Here is a 14,974-nt window from a genome sequence, read left to right as displayed (position 1 = left end):
CTCAACACTGCCCATAGACTCAGCACTACCCATAGACTCAACACCGCCCATAGACTCAGCACTGCCCATAGACTCAACACTGCCCATAGACTCAACACTGCACCTCCAATTAGCATGGTTGTCTACGTACGGTACGAAATAACTTCATCGTACGCACGTACACACATTCACACATTGTCCGACTGTAAGGTAAGGTACGCACGCCGGTGCGGCAGAAGCTGAAGACGCAGAACCGCGCGCTGCAGATGGTGAACGTCGCTCGGATCAACGTGCGCTCCCAGCGCTGCCGGGCCGATGCCGACGACGCCGCCGCCGCCCCCCCGCCGGGCTGCCGCCGCCGCTCCGGCAAGAAGCCGGCGCTCTCCAGGCAGGAACTCGGTGAGGGATCCCCCTCTCTGCTGGGTGGACGCACGACGTTGTGGTTTTCTACGAGGGCGCGAGAGGGGGAGATCGGTACGCACGCGCGTGTGCCTGTGGACCCTGTCGCGCGCTTACCAGCGACAACGGGGAGAACACGCAAACTCCAAACACACAACAGGCGTCGGGGCCGGGATCGAACCCACCCACGAGCTCCTGTATACCAGGCAAGATAGTCGACGTCTCCTAGCCACCGCGGCGCCCAACCAACTCGGGTCAGCCTCGGTCGCACCGGCGTTACAAACGTGACAACACGGCTCTAACGTGACGGCGCGGAGAGATCTTTCGTCTGTCATTTTGCGGAGTGCGGTGGCTGCAGCTGCGCGGGTGTGCGCGTGTGCTTTGCTTCTCCTAACCGCACGACTCGGGCCCCGCTGGGTGTAGATTTTGAGGACGAGGACGCGATGGCGTCTCGCCTGAGCCAGGACTACGCGCTGCACGTCGCCGACGAGCGCCGGGCCCTGCCGGCGTTCGCCAGCAGCGCCGTCGCCATCGTGTGCCGCCGCCTCAAGGCCCAGGGCGCCGGCGACACCGAGGTTGGGCGCTCGCACAACGACGGGGGAGAGATCGTGCGGTGGAGGTGGCGCCGCTTCACCGCTCCTGGCGCCGCGTGGCTCGTTTAGAGAAAGGACGCTTGGCGCCGGTGTCAGTGTCCCAGGCAGCAGCAACAGTTTGTGAGCATCGGGGCCCCGGCACTCATCTCCCGTTCACAGGCCTGCAGAGGCAGCGGTGGAAATTATACGTTCCTATGGCGGGGGAGCGAGTCTGTCCATAGGACAACCGTCGTTGACTTCGTCATTGTCATGATCATTGTCATCATTATCGTAATCATCATCCTCATCGTCATCCTCATCACTATCGTAATCGTCATCATCGTTGTCATCAATTTCATGATCGTTGCCATCATCATCGACATCGTCATCATCGCCATCATTGGAAGTTTTACACAGGTGCTGAACCCAGCCCATTAGCCTAAAACGTCAAGGGCCCAACAACAAACGGCACGATCAGAGTTGTAATAGGTAAAGGGTGAACACGTTCCATCATCACCATCATAGTCATAGTCCTGGTAGTGTCGCCGTAGTAGATGTATGTATGTACATAATAAAACATAGCAAATTGGTACCGTCGGGAGCAGAGGTGGTGGGTCGGCCAGTCGTTTCAGTCAGTCAACCCATGGCACATGCATCTGTCCCGTGACCTCCTGCTACATTTGGCCTTAAAGTGCACATAGCCTGGCACAAGCGCCGTGGTGCCATCACCACCACTTAGTGTGGAATTGAGTTGTTGATGTATGTATGTACGTATGTTGAACTTTTTTCGCACCGTGCATAGCCAACCGTGCTATTCAGAGGTGCGGTGGGGGGGGAGGACAACACTAAGCACAAAAAGCAGTTCTAAAGAAATTAGTTTACGTTCTAGATGATGGCTTAAAAGTGCCATAGCTTCCAGTGGCTTGCTAATAGGAAGAGCATCCCAGACGGCCGCAGAAGCGCGTCTGAAAGGGCCGCGCGATGCACAGTGACCCATCTTCGTTGCGACGACTGGCCAAAAGCCGCTGCCGCTGCTGCCGCCGCCGCCGCCGTGAGACTGGCCGGAGTTGACGTGATGATTGGCGGTACTGGCTGCGGCGCTCTCTCTCACTCAGCGCCGGTGTGCCACTCTGCTGCGGGACAAGCTGCTGCGCGACGGGCGGCAGCTCCGGCAGCGGCACTCGGGGGGCGACGGCGGCGACGGCGGTGTCAGCAGCAGCCCGCGGTCGCGCACCCGAGAGTAAGGAGACTATAAACTATTTTTTATTTTGCCAGGTGTAAGGCCCCACTGAGCTGCTGCGTAGCTCGTTTTCGGAAGCCACCTATCAGAAACGATAGCCCAACGAAAGTGGACTCATCATCATCATCATCACGTGGAAATTTAAACTGGCAGCCAAATACTCTTAAACACGTGATGCTGTATTCTAAATGTGGAGGGGAAAAAAGCGGAGGACCCGGAGAAAAATATCACGCAACCACGTGGAGAAAGAGACCCGCAAACTCCAAATATACAGCAGGCGTCATGCTCGGGATTGAACCCGCGACCTGGACACCAGGCGAGGTCGTTAATATCTCGCCACGGTGGCACAAGGACACTGGTGCAGGGTGGCGTTTTGCCCATCATTCAGTCAGTTGGTGTGTGTGTGCAAGTCATTGAGTTACTCGGTGAGTCAGCGTGTCAACCGGTGAGCGTGAGTCTCCGTGCACTCTCCACTCCAGCAACTCTCTGTTGAAGCCATGACTCGACCTGCACTCAGTGGGGGGGAGACCGCTCGTTCTTCCCTGCTGCCCCATCTGTCACCTGGATCCCAGTTCTGGATCAATTTCAAGATCACCACCTTCAAAGTCCTCCTTGGACTCACTCCAGCCTACCTCTCATCTCACTCTACTGCCCTCCACTCACTCTCCTGCCTCTCCCCTCTCGTCTCACTCCACTCCCCTCCACGTTCTCTCCTGCCTCTCCCCTCTCGTCTCACTCCACTCCCCTCCATGCACTCTCCTGGCTCTTCCCTCTCGTCTCACTCTACTCTCCTCCACGCACTCTCCTACCTCTCGTCTCACTCCACTCCCCTCCATGCACTCTCCTACCTCTCCCCTCTCATCTCGCTTCACTCCACGCATGCTCTGCTCCAGTAAACCAGGCTTCCTGACGAAGTTGTCAGAGCGCTGAGCCAGCACTCCTTAGAACCTCGGTTTGAGTCCAGATCATAGCCGAGTCACTAATGACTGCTCAAATAAAAACGCCATTAAATGTGAGGATTACTATCCAAAACACCGCTGTGCTTCTGAATCGGTAAATCAATTGTGATTGTTTGTTCATATGACAACTATATTGGCTGTGTTGGGTTTGGTGTATTTAGGACACACATCAACATTTTACTTGGTTCTGTGCTTTACTTAGCAAAATTACTATTCCGAAAATGTGTAAGTTTGACTGTCACGATTAATTTTAGCCTCGTATGCAGAGTGGCTGGGAAAGTGTTGCCTCCTGCCATGCGGAGCAGAGGTCACTTGAAGGTAGCTCCGTGACTTCCACTTTGGCGGGCCGTTCTCGTAACACGGAAGAGAGGCACGCTGCTGTGCGAGAATTCCCGACGGATTGCTCGTTTTCGCGAAGACAGTGCGATTGGGCTCTGAGCCATCTCATCTCCCCTCCCAGGTGCTGCCTGCAGTCACTGCTGCGCCTCGAAATGCAGGCGCAGTTCCGCTCCCTCGAGTGCGACGACGACAACATTGTGGACGAGGTAACGGCGCACCTCCGTGTTGCAGTGTAAGCCTCCGTTTTGTAGTGTAAGCCTCAGTGTTTTAGTGTTAGCCCCTGTGTTTTAGTGTAAGCCTCTTTGTTGAGTGTAAGCCTGCGTGTTGTAGCGTAAGCCTCCGTGTTGTAGTATAAGCCTCCGTGTTGTAGTATAAGCCTGCGTGTTGTAGTGTAAGCCTCCGTGTTGTAGTGTAAGTCTCCATATTGTAGTGGAAGTCTCCGTGTTTTAGTGTTAGCCCCTGTGTTTTAGTGTAAGCCTCTTTGTTGAGTGTAAGCCTGTGTGTTGTAGCATAAGCCTCTTTGTTGTTGCGTAAGCCTGCGTGTTGTAGTGTAAGCCTCCGTGTTGTAGTGTAAGTCTCCGTGTCGTTGCGTAAGCCTACGTGTTGTAGTGTAAGTCTCAGTGTTTTCGTGTAAGCCTCTTTGTTGAGTGTAAGCCTCCGTGTTGTAGCGTAAGCCTCCGTGCCGTAGCGTAAACCTCCGTGTTGTAGTGTAAACCTGCGTGTTGTAGCGTAAGCCTTCATGTTATAGCGGAAGTCTCCGTGTTGTAGCGTAAGTCTCTGTGTTCTAGTGTAAGTCTCCGTGTTCTAGCGTAAGTCTCCAAAATGTGAAAACCTACACCGCAAATTACTCTGATTGGAACCTTTAACACGTAGGCTTTCGCGACCAATATCATCCATAAGAGCTTTTTTGGGAACGCAATAGGTGAACTTTTCCACAAATCTGGCTGTCGCCTGATGAAGCTAGTTGTAATTACTGGCGAAGCATCGTGAATGTTGTGGCTTGGCTCTCCAACACACGGGTGTGCTGTACTAGTGACGAATTGGATTGTTCTGGTAACATGACAACCCTTACTCGTTGGCTGTGTCGGGTGGTGGCGGGTTTAACGACACATTTATATATTTACGCGATCTAACCCAAAACCTCTTATGGATGATTGTAACCTGCACAGCAGTTGTGGCTCCCCTCCTGAGAAGACTTGAGAGGTCCCCCCTGAAAAGACTCGCGGCACTCCGGGAGGCTCTCCTGTGTACACAAGGGATTGGCTCCAGCTAAGGCTTCACTTGTGGTGTCGTTGTTTTGGAGAACGATGATTACCGCATTGATGCCGTTCATCGTGATTTCTAACTTAACACTTTCCCGTTCCCGCGACGTACGCGTACGTCATCAGTTTTTATTACAATCCCCTGCCACCTTCAAGGAGTCTTACAGAATCATAAGAAAAACTAAAATAACTTCATTGGAAACCTCATTTGCCAGTAACAAAATATGATAATTGTTTTTTTACCCTTTTATCTAGCAACAAAACTGACACCTTTTTTACAAGGAGTCATGTTTACATTGACCACAATACCTGCGGTCGGAACGCAAACAAAAAAATAGCAACTCTGATAATGTATGTGGCACTGTCCTTGAAATTGATTGGTCCACACCCGAGACAGCTTTCTTTAGAGCCTCGTCTCACATGGTGTTGGACCAGAAGACGCCAATAGGCACACAACTCAAAGACAATGCACCATCAGAGTATGAGAGCTCGGAGTTTTGTTGCCAGATAAAAGGGTAAAAAAACAATTATCATATTTTGTTACTGGCAAATGAGGTTTCCAATGGTGTAAATGCTTACCCCGGGCTCTCATACTCTGATGGTGCATTGCCTTTGAGTTGTGCGCCTTTTGGCGTCTTCTGGTCCAACACCATGTGAGACGAGGCTCTAAAGAAAGCTGTCTCGGGTGTGGACCAATCAATTTCAAGGACAGTGCCACATACATTATCAGAGTTGTTATTTTTTGTTTGCGTTCCGACCGCAGGTATTGTGGTCAATATAAACATGACTCCTTGTAAAAAAGGTGTCAGTTTTGTTGCCAGATAAAAGGGTAAAAAAACAATTATTAAAATAACTTCATCGGTACCGAGGCTTCCACAAGGCCATGCAGGAGGGCACGTGTGGCACAGTTTTGGTGCCAGCTATTGTCGAGTGACGGCGGTCGTGTCGCTACGGTTCTCTGCGCTGAGTAACAGCGCCATGCATGCGTCTCTTTAAATGAATATTAATGCCGATCCGCTGGCGCGTTCCGAGATTCAGCGGTGAACGGGGACACCCACCTCACCCCACCATCCTGCAACTAGCTGGACGCCATCGCGACGGGAGAAAGGGGGTGAAACGGTGTGGTCCGCGCGAAGTCCGCCCCCCGCCTTCCAAGCCTTCACCGACGGGCGCCTCGCGTCTCTCCTAACGAACGTTGTGCGACCGCGTGCAGGTGACCGACTTGCTGAGAACGATCTCGCTGACGATGGACCCTGGCTTCCTCAACAAGTTCCTGAGCGAGGAGGTCCTGGATCGGTGAGGGTTCGGTCGCACCCCCGGCTGGGGTCGCCGGTGAATCGTCTCCGGCCGTGGCGGCGACGGGTGCGGCCCGCTTGTCGTGGATCAGAATCGTGGTTTATGCCGCAGCAGGAGGAGGAATCCGATAAGCTATGAAGCTCTTTTTTTTTTCACAGGTGTCCAGTTAGGGGCACGAAGTCAGAATGTTACAACAACAAACAACACGATAGTCGTGCAAAGTACTGGAAAGGCAAACATATCACCCAAACCCATCCAAATGAAACTAAACCATCCCAATCTTACCAGGCAAAGCCTGGTGAGATATTAACTTGTTTTTCAGAAGCGACAAATGATAGCTGAACTAAGTGGTCAATCATTTGGACATTTATAGCACCAAAATAATCTAAAACATCAGCACTGGGAAGACAAAGGCGGCTGGGCTTGGGGTTGGCGACCCCGCCCCTCCCCTCGTGTGTCGTGCCGGCCTTCATAGGTGCTGGCTAACAGCGCTTAACCCCAACACCCTGTTTAAGAATATATGGGGGATCTTTGTCTTAGTAAATGCATGCACATAGCCCAGTACTGGTTCCAATTTCTTTACGTGGTCAGTATCAGTGAATTATGAAGAAGTGAGGCTCATCAATTAACTTCCTATTAGCTGTATATAGGTAGTCCCCGAGATACGAACTAACATCCGCACTTACGAACAACCACACTTACGAACATCCGCACTTACGGATATCCACACTTACGGACATCCGCACTTACGAACATTCGCACTTACGAATATCCGCACTTTAGAATATCCACAATTACGGACATCCGCACTTACGAATATCCACTTACGAATATCTGCACTTACGAACATCCACACTTACGAACATCCACACTTACGAACATCCACACTTACGGATATCCACACTTATGAACATCCACACTTAGGAACGTCCGCGCTTACGAATATCCGATCTTACTAACATCCGTCCTTCGGAACATCCACACTTACGAACATACGCACTCTATTATGAAAGTGGCTTGTCATGTGTAAATTGATAGTAGCAGCCAAATACTCCAAACGCGTGATGGACCTGGAGAAAAATCCACGTGACCACAGGGAGAGAGAGAGACACACAAACTCCAAATATACAGCAGCAGGCGTCAGGGTCGAACCCACGAGTTTCTGTACATCAGGTGAGGTAGTTAACATCTCCTAGCCACCGCGGCTATTCTATCCCAGTGGCTCAGCGGAAGAGCGAGCAGCTCGCAATGGGAAAGGTCCACGAGTTAAAACCCTGGTCGGGGGTTGAGACTTAGCCCATCATCTCTCTGTGGTCGATAAGAGGTACCACTTTGTGGGGAAGTCGATGGCTGTTGTCCTACGGATTCCACCACTGCCTCTGCAGGGCTGTGAACAGGAGATGAGCGCCGGTGCCTCGCTGCTCGTCTGAGCAGTGGGAAAGCGCCAACCCTCAGTTTCATAAACTGTCGCCCTCCGGTCCAATTGGCTGCAATTAATTTCTACTTGATGATAAGCCACTTTTGTTGAACTATCATTCGTGATAGCCAGCTTGCTTGTGAAAAAGAGCTGTATAGCTCGGTGGGCCGCACCTGGTAAAATAAAATGAAAAATATATTTTAGTCGATGGTATAGAGAGGCCTTCATCCAGCAGCGGATAGACCATGACTCGTGCATTTTAAGGAGGGGTCTAAGAACCACTCCTGTGGCCCAGTGGGCCTTACCTGGTAAATAAAAAAAAGTTTTAGTTTGTCCTCGCCGTGAAAGAAGGCACCGCCGACTGCCGACCCGTCCCCGCAGGTTCGCGAGCCGCATCCCCAGGGTGCTGGGAGCCCTCTACTCCAACCTGGGGCAGAATGTCCCCCGCAGCCTCCGCGAGATCCTGCCGGACGACTTCTTCAGCGAGGACTCGCCCTCGCAGGAGGACGAGGACGACGATGACGGAGGAGCGACGGCACCGGCGAGTGGCGGCGGCGGCGGCGCCGGGAATCTTTCCGTGTCGTCGTCGCACCGCAACGAGATCGGCGAGCGCCGGAGTCGCAGGTAGGAGCCGGCATCTCCCAGTTTTCTCGGCCGTGCCTGATTGCGACGCCCCCGCACCTCCAGTTCTGGCCACCCCTTAAACGATTTTTTTTTTTTTACTTTGCCAGGTAAGGCCCACCGAGATATATAGCTCTTTTCAGAAGCGACCCGACTATCACAAATTATAGCTCAATGAAGTGGCTTGTCATCATCACGTGGAGATTTATAGTAGCAGCCAAATACTCTAAACACGTGACATTGATTCTAAATGTGGAGGGAAAAACCGGGAGACATGGAGAAAAATCCACGTGACCACATGGAGAGAGAGAGAGACATGTAAACTACAAATATACAGCAGCAGGCATCAGGGTCGGAATGGAACCCACTGCCTCCTGCATACCAGGCGAGGGAGTTAACATTTTGCCACTGCAAGTCAGTGGAAGGAGTATTGGCGCAAACGTGTCCCACCGCTGAAGAATCCATCGCTTGCAAATTATTGTCTTGAGACTCAGTGAGGTTATCCCGGGTAATGAGCGGAGTGGATGGTGATGATGACGACGGCAATATGAGGTTGTTTAGTCGCGTGCGAGTTGACTGTGCGGTACCGAATGCGTCCAGAGCGGCTGTGCGGACGTTAGCACACGCCGCGCTACGAGCCCGGCCACCCGGGTTCGATTCCCGCTCACGGCCACCAACACAGGTGACGATTATCTGAACCGGTGCTGGGGGCCTCTCCCCTAGGTCGACTCGGCCTCAATTGCAGTACCTGGCGCGATGTGTAAAACATCGCCGGCGGTGTTGGCCACCCACCCACATGGTTTGCCCGCTAACGGCACTTGACCCCACGGTGTGTTGGGGCTGCGAAGGGATCTTTGTCTCTCTTTGCCGACTGTGGTCCTCCTCTGTGGGTGTGGCAGCAGCCGGGCGCTGGTGCGGCACCCCAGCGTGTGCGAGGCGGTGCAGAGCCGGCGCCAGATAGAGATGCCGAGCCGCGCGGTGAGGAAGGTGAGCACCGCCCGCTTGGACACCTCACCCTCCTCACCCTCATCACCCTACTCACCCTCATCACCCTACTCACCACCATCATCACCCTCCTCACCCTCATCACCCTACTCACCCTCATCACCATCACCGCCCTACTCACCATCACCGCCCTACACACCATCACCACCATCATCACCCTTGTCACCATCACCGCCCTACTCACCATCACCACCATCATCACCCTCCTCACCCTCATCACCCTACTTGCCATCACCACCATCATTACCCTCCTCACCCTACACACCATCACCACCATCATCACCCTCCTCACCATCACGGCACTATCACCACCATCATCACCCTCCTCACCATCACCGCCCTACTCACCATCACCACCCTACTCACCCTCCTCACCCTCATCACCCTTCTTACCATCACCGCCCTACACACCATCACTACCATCATCACCCTCGTCACCATCACCGCCCTACTCACCATCGCCACCATCATCACCCTCCTCACCATCACCACCCTACTCGCCATCACCACCATCATCACCCTACTCACCATCATCACCCTCCTCACCATTACCACCATCATCACCCTACTCACCATCATTACCCTCCTTACCATCATCATCCTATTCACCATCACCATTATCACCCTACTCACCATCATTACTATCACCCATCTCACCATCATCACCTAGCTCGCAATCATCACCTGGCACGGTTGGCTACGTAAGGTGCGACAGAACTTCAACACACACACGTACATTTTAACGTCGTAAAAACAGGGACCGCCTGTATTTGTGTTGCACTGTGATGATGGTGTTGACAATGTGGATGATGATGGTAGTGATGATGATTACGATGATGATGACAGTGCTTTTGACAACAATGTTGATGACGACGACAATCCTGGTGATGACACTGGTGATGACGGTACGCTGGTGTTGACGGTACGCTGGTGTTGACTGTGGTGATGACGGTACGCTGGTGGTGACGGTACGCTGGTGATGACGGCACGCTGGTGTTGACGGTACGCTGGTGATGACGGTACGCTGGTGATGACGGCACGCTGGTGTTGACGGTACGCTGGTGATGACGGTACGCTGGTGTTGACGGTACACTGGTGTTGACGGTACGCTGGTGTTGACGGTACGCTGGTGATGACTGTGGTGATGACGGTACGCTGGTGATGACGGTACGCTGGTGTTGACGGTACGCTGGTGATGACGGTACGCTGGTGATGACGGTACGCTGGTGATGACGGTACGCTGGTGATGACGGTACGCTGGTGTTGACGGTCCGCTGGTGATGACGGTACGCTGGTGATGACGACACGCTGGTGATGACGGTACGCTGGTGATGACGGTACGCTGGTGATGACTGTGGTGATGACGGTACGCTGGTGTTGACGGTACGCTGGTGATGACGGTACGCTGGTGATGACGGTACGCTGGTGATGACGGTACGCTGGTGTTGACGGTACGCTGGTGTTGACGGTACACTGGTGTTGACGGTACGCTGGTGTTGACGGTACGCTGGTGATGACTGTGGTGATGACGGTACGCTGGTGATGACGGTACGCTGGTGTTGACGGTACGCTGGTGATGACGGTACGCTGGTGATGACGGTACGCTGGTGATGACGGTACGCTGGTGATGACGGTACGCTGGTGTTGACGGTCCGCTGGTGATGACGGTACGCTGGTGATGACGACACGCTGGTGATGACGGTACGCTGGTGATGACGGTACGCTGGTGATGACTGTGGTGATGACGGTACGCTGGTGTTGACGGTACGCTGGTGATGACGGTACGCTGGTGATGACGGTACGCTGGTGATGACGGTACGCTGGTGTTGACGGTACACTGGTGGTGACTGTGGTGATGACGGTACGCTGGTGTTGACGGTACGCTGGTAGTGACTGTGGTGATGACGGTACGCTGGTGATGACGGTACGCTGGTGTTGATGGTACGCTGGTGATGACGGTACGCTGGTGTTGACTGTGGTAATGACGGCACGCTGGTGATGACGGTACGCTGGTGTTGACTGTGGTGATGACGGCACGCTGGTGATGACGGTACGCTGGTGTTGACTGTGGTGATGACAGTACGCTGGTGTTGACGGTACGCTGGTGTTGACTGTGGTGATGACGGTATGCTGGTGTTGACGGTACGCTGGTGTTGACGGTACGCTGGTGATGACGGTACGCTGGTGTTGACGGTACGCTGGTGGTGACGGTACGCTAGTGTTGACTGTGGTGATGACGGTACACTGGTAATGACGGTACACTGGTGTTGATGGTACGCTGGTGGTGACGGTACTCTGGTGTTGACTGTGGTGATGACGGAGTGCTGAGCGATGTCCCCGTCTTTGCGAGCAGGAGAGATCACTCCGGAGTGGCTCATCCGTCTCATCCGTCCCAGTCCCCACCGCTCTGGACGCAGCGAAGGCCGAGACATCAGAAGGTGAAGAGCTGCCCTCATCAGTAGCGCTCTCTCTGCAGTTGTTAACTAATCCCATGTTAACTAATACTTGGTAAACTCATCACCCGTTTACTAATCCCCTGTTCACTAATCCCTAGTTAACTCATCCCCCGTCCACTGATCCCCCGTTAACTCATCCCCCGTTCACTAATCCTCTGTTAACTAATCCCCATTCACTAATCCCCATTCACTAATTCCCATTAACTAATCCCCATTAACTAATCCCCCGTTAACTAATCCCCCGTTAACTAATCCCCATTAACTAATCCCTGTTAACTAATCCCCCGTTAACTAATCCCCCGTTAACTAATCCCCCGTTAACTAATCCCCCCGTGAACTTAGCCCCGTTTTAACTAATACTTTGTCAACTTATCCACCGTTCACTAATCCTCTGTTAACTAATCCCCATTCACTAATCCCCATTCACTAATCCCCATTAACTAATCCCCCGTTAACTAATCCCCTGTTAACTAATCCCCCGTTAACTAATCCCCCCGTGAACTTAGCCCCGTTTTAACTAATCCTTTGTCAACTCATCACCCGTTCACTAATCCCCCGTTAACTAATCCCCAGTTCACCTCATCATGATGCTCAGCTGAACCGCCGGTGCGGGTGGTTTGCCATGCGGCTGTCCACCCCCGCTCCCTCCCCCTCCCCCCACCACGGCGAGGCTGACGTGGCCGCGTCTCACTCGCTCTCGCCAGATGTCACCAAGGTGCGGAGGAGTCTGTTCAGCCGGGAGCTCGGCTCGCCGGGGCGCAAACGGCCGCGCTCCCAGCAGCAGCACGGACGCTCTAGCTCCTCGAGAGGTAACGTACGCGTCGCCGGTGATGCCTACCGCGATTGTTCGTTAACATTTAAACTTTTTTGAGCGGGGCGGGCGATTGAACCTGACCGGCCAGCAGAGTTCGAAAGAAGAGAACCGCAGCCCAAATCATTATGCTCCTTAAAGTTAGGTTTGAGAAGCGTGAGTTGAGGGGGTCGTGGGATTGGTGGAGGGAGGAGTCCAGGAACATCGGAGAAGGTTGGGATGAGAGCTAAACCCCCTCTCCCGTAGCGATGGTGTACGTGGTGTACGTCATCAGTTCTTCTTCCGATTCCGTTCCGATGTACACGTGTGCGCCATCGGAACGGCTCCCATAAGGCCAAGCTGGAGGGCGTGTGGCACAGTTTGGCGCTGACTATTGTAGAGTGTGGCGGTTGTGTCGCTGCGGTTTTCTGCGATGAATAACAATGTCTTTAAAAATATTGGGGCGCGACTACGCCTGTAAATAAAATGATTGCTAAACCGCTCGCGCATTCCGAGAGAGAGGATTCAAAGGCCCTGGCAGTGGTGGCTACGCACGTGGCCTGGAATCCAGCGTTGCGGATATACCCCCGGTAATAACTAGGGCGGCCTGCCGGATTAGAACCACGAACCTCTTCAACAAATGACACGTCTCCGCCTGCATGCATGCGGGCGTGCGTGTGTGCGCTTCCCTGTGTGTGGGGGGAGCCGTAGTGTAGTGGTTGGCGCGCTTTGCTACAAACCCTGCGACTCGAGTTTGATTCCCGCTCACGGCCGACGCTGGTGATGATTATATGAACTGCTCCTGGGCCTTACCTAGGTCGACTCAGCCTCAATTTAGTACCTGGTGCCGTGTGTAAAACATCGCCACTGGGTTGCCAAAGGCGGCCGGGCGTGGCGCTTGGCCACCCACCCCCTCGTAACCAGAATCAGAATATTTAGACGGGATGAATCCGATTAACTATGAAGCTCTTTTTCACAATAAGGGCAGGTCAGAAAGTTACAATAAAAATTTAAAAAACGATAGGAGTGCAAAGTGTAGGAAAGGTAAGCAAGGGGCGTTCCAGTAGACCGGAGGTCGTGGGTTCAATCCCGACCCTGACGCTGTATATTTGGAGTCTACATGTCTCTCTCCCTGTGATGGAGTGGATTTTTCTCCAGGTCCTCCGGTTTTGCCCTCCACATTAATAATCAACATCACACGTTTCGAGTATTTGACTGCTATACATTTCCACATGGAAAGCCACTTCGTTGAGTCATAGCCAGGTCACTTCTGCAGAAGAGCTACCTAGCAGCTCAATGGGGCCTTACCTGGTAAAATAATAATAGTTTCTAGTTTCATAGCACTTGCCCCAACAGCCTGTTAAGGCTACACGGGGATCTTTGTCTCTGCAGGCGCTGTGAAGCTGCTGACACGGCAGGTGGCGGAGACGCCGTCGCACAAGCAGTGCTCCCAACGGCTGCTCAAGGCGCAGGTCAAGGGCAGGTGGGCGCCCTGCATCACCGCCCGGGGCTCCATCAGCCTCACAGAGACCCACAGACTCGCGTAGAGACCACAGACTCGCGTAGAGACTCACATAGAGACCCACAGACTCGCGTAGAGACTCGCGTAGAGACCTACAGACTTGAGTAGAGACCCACAGACTTGCGTAGAGACCCACAGACTCACGTAGAGACTCGCATAGAGACCCACAGACTCGCGTAGAGACCCACAGACTCGCGTAGAGACCCACAGACTCACGTAGAGACTCGCATAGAGACCCACAGACTCGCGTAGAGACCCACAGACTCGCGTAGAGACCCACAGACTCGCGTAGAGACTCGTGTAGAGACCTGCAGACTCGAGTAGAGACTCGCGTAGAGACCCACAGACTTGCGTAGAGACTCGCATAGAGACCCACAGACTCGCGTAGAGACTCGCATAGAGACTCACAGACTCGCATAGAGACCCACAGACTTGCGTAGAGACCCACAGACTCGCGTAGAGACTTGCGTAGAGACTCACAGACTCGCGTAGAGACTCGCATAGAGACCCACAGACTCGAATAGAGACTCGCGTAGAGACTCGGAAACCCACAGATTTGTGTCAAGACTCGCGTAGAGACCCACAGACTCGCGTAGAGACTCGCGTAGAGACTCACAGACTCGCGTAGAGACTCGCATAGAGACCCACAGACTCGAATAGAGACTCGCGTAGAGACTCGCATAGAGACCCACAGACTTGCGTAGAGACTCGCGTAGAGACTCGGAAACCCACAGATTCGTGTCGAGACTCGCGTAGAGACCCACAGACTCGGAGACCCACAGACTCACGTAGAGAATCATGTAGAGACCCACAGACTCGGAGACCCACAGACTCGTGTAGAGACCCACAGACTCGTGTAGAGACTCACGTAGAGGCCTACAGACTCGCGTAGAGACTCGTATAGAAACCCACAGACTCGTAGACCCACAGACTCACGTAGAGACTCGCATAAAGACCCACAGACTCGCGTGGAGACTCGTATAGAGACCCACAGACTCGGAGACCCACAGACTCGCATAGAGACCCACAGACTCGTGTAGAGACTCACATAGAGACCTACAGACTCGCGTAGAGACTGTATAGAAACCCACAGACTCGTAGACCCACAGACTCACGT

The 14,974-nt window shown here is 53.3% G+C and overlaps 1 protein-coding gene across 1 annotated transcript in view; it reads left to right on the top strand.

The window, feature by feature from the left end:
- The window catches only part of TICRR (TOPBP1 interacting checkpoint and replication regulator), a 46,848-nt gene that overhangs the window by 14,075 nt on the left and 17,799 nt on the right, over positions 1 to 14,974 (top strand). The window contains exons 7-16 of the mRNA XM_032975684.2: positions 190 to 378; positions 802 to 953; positions 2,066 to 2,190; positions 3,610 to 3,694; positions 5,964 to 6,046; positions 7,845 to 8,087; positions 8,984 to 9,071; positions 11,443 to 11,527; positions 12,250 to 12,354; positions 13,728 to 13,818. Of these exons, the coding sequence (XP_032831575.2) occupies positions 190 to 378; positions 802 to 953; positions 2,066 to 2,190; positions 3,610 to 3,694; positions 5,964 to 6,046; positions 7,845 to 8,087; positions 8,984 to 9,071; positions 11,443 to 11,527; positions 12,250 to 12,354; positions 13,728 to 13,818 (1,246 nt within the window). The remainder of the gene's footprint in view (positions 1 to 189; positions 379 to 801; positions 954 to 2,065; positions 2,191 to 3,609; positions 3,695 to 5,963; positions 6,047 to 7,844; positions 8,088 to 8,983; positions 9,072 to 11,442; positions 11,528 to 12,249; positions 12,355 to 13,727; positions 13,819 to 14,974) is intronic.

The sequence above is a fragment of the Petromyzon marinus genome, chromosome 57, assembly GCF_048934315.1.
Source record: "Petromyzon marinus isolate PM22_M1 ecotype Great Lakes invasive population chromosome 57, UKy_Petmar_22M1.pri1.0, whole genome shotgun sequence".
Classification (NCBI taxonomy): Eukaryota; Metazoa; Chordata; class Hyperoartia; order Petromyzontiformes; family Petromyzontidae; genus Petromyzon; species Petromyzon marinus.
Note: the sequence above shows the minus strand (reverse complement) of the source record. Positions and strands in the feature narration are given on the sequence as shown.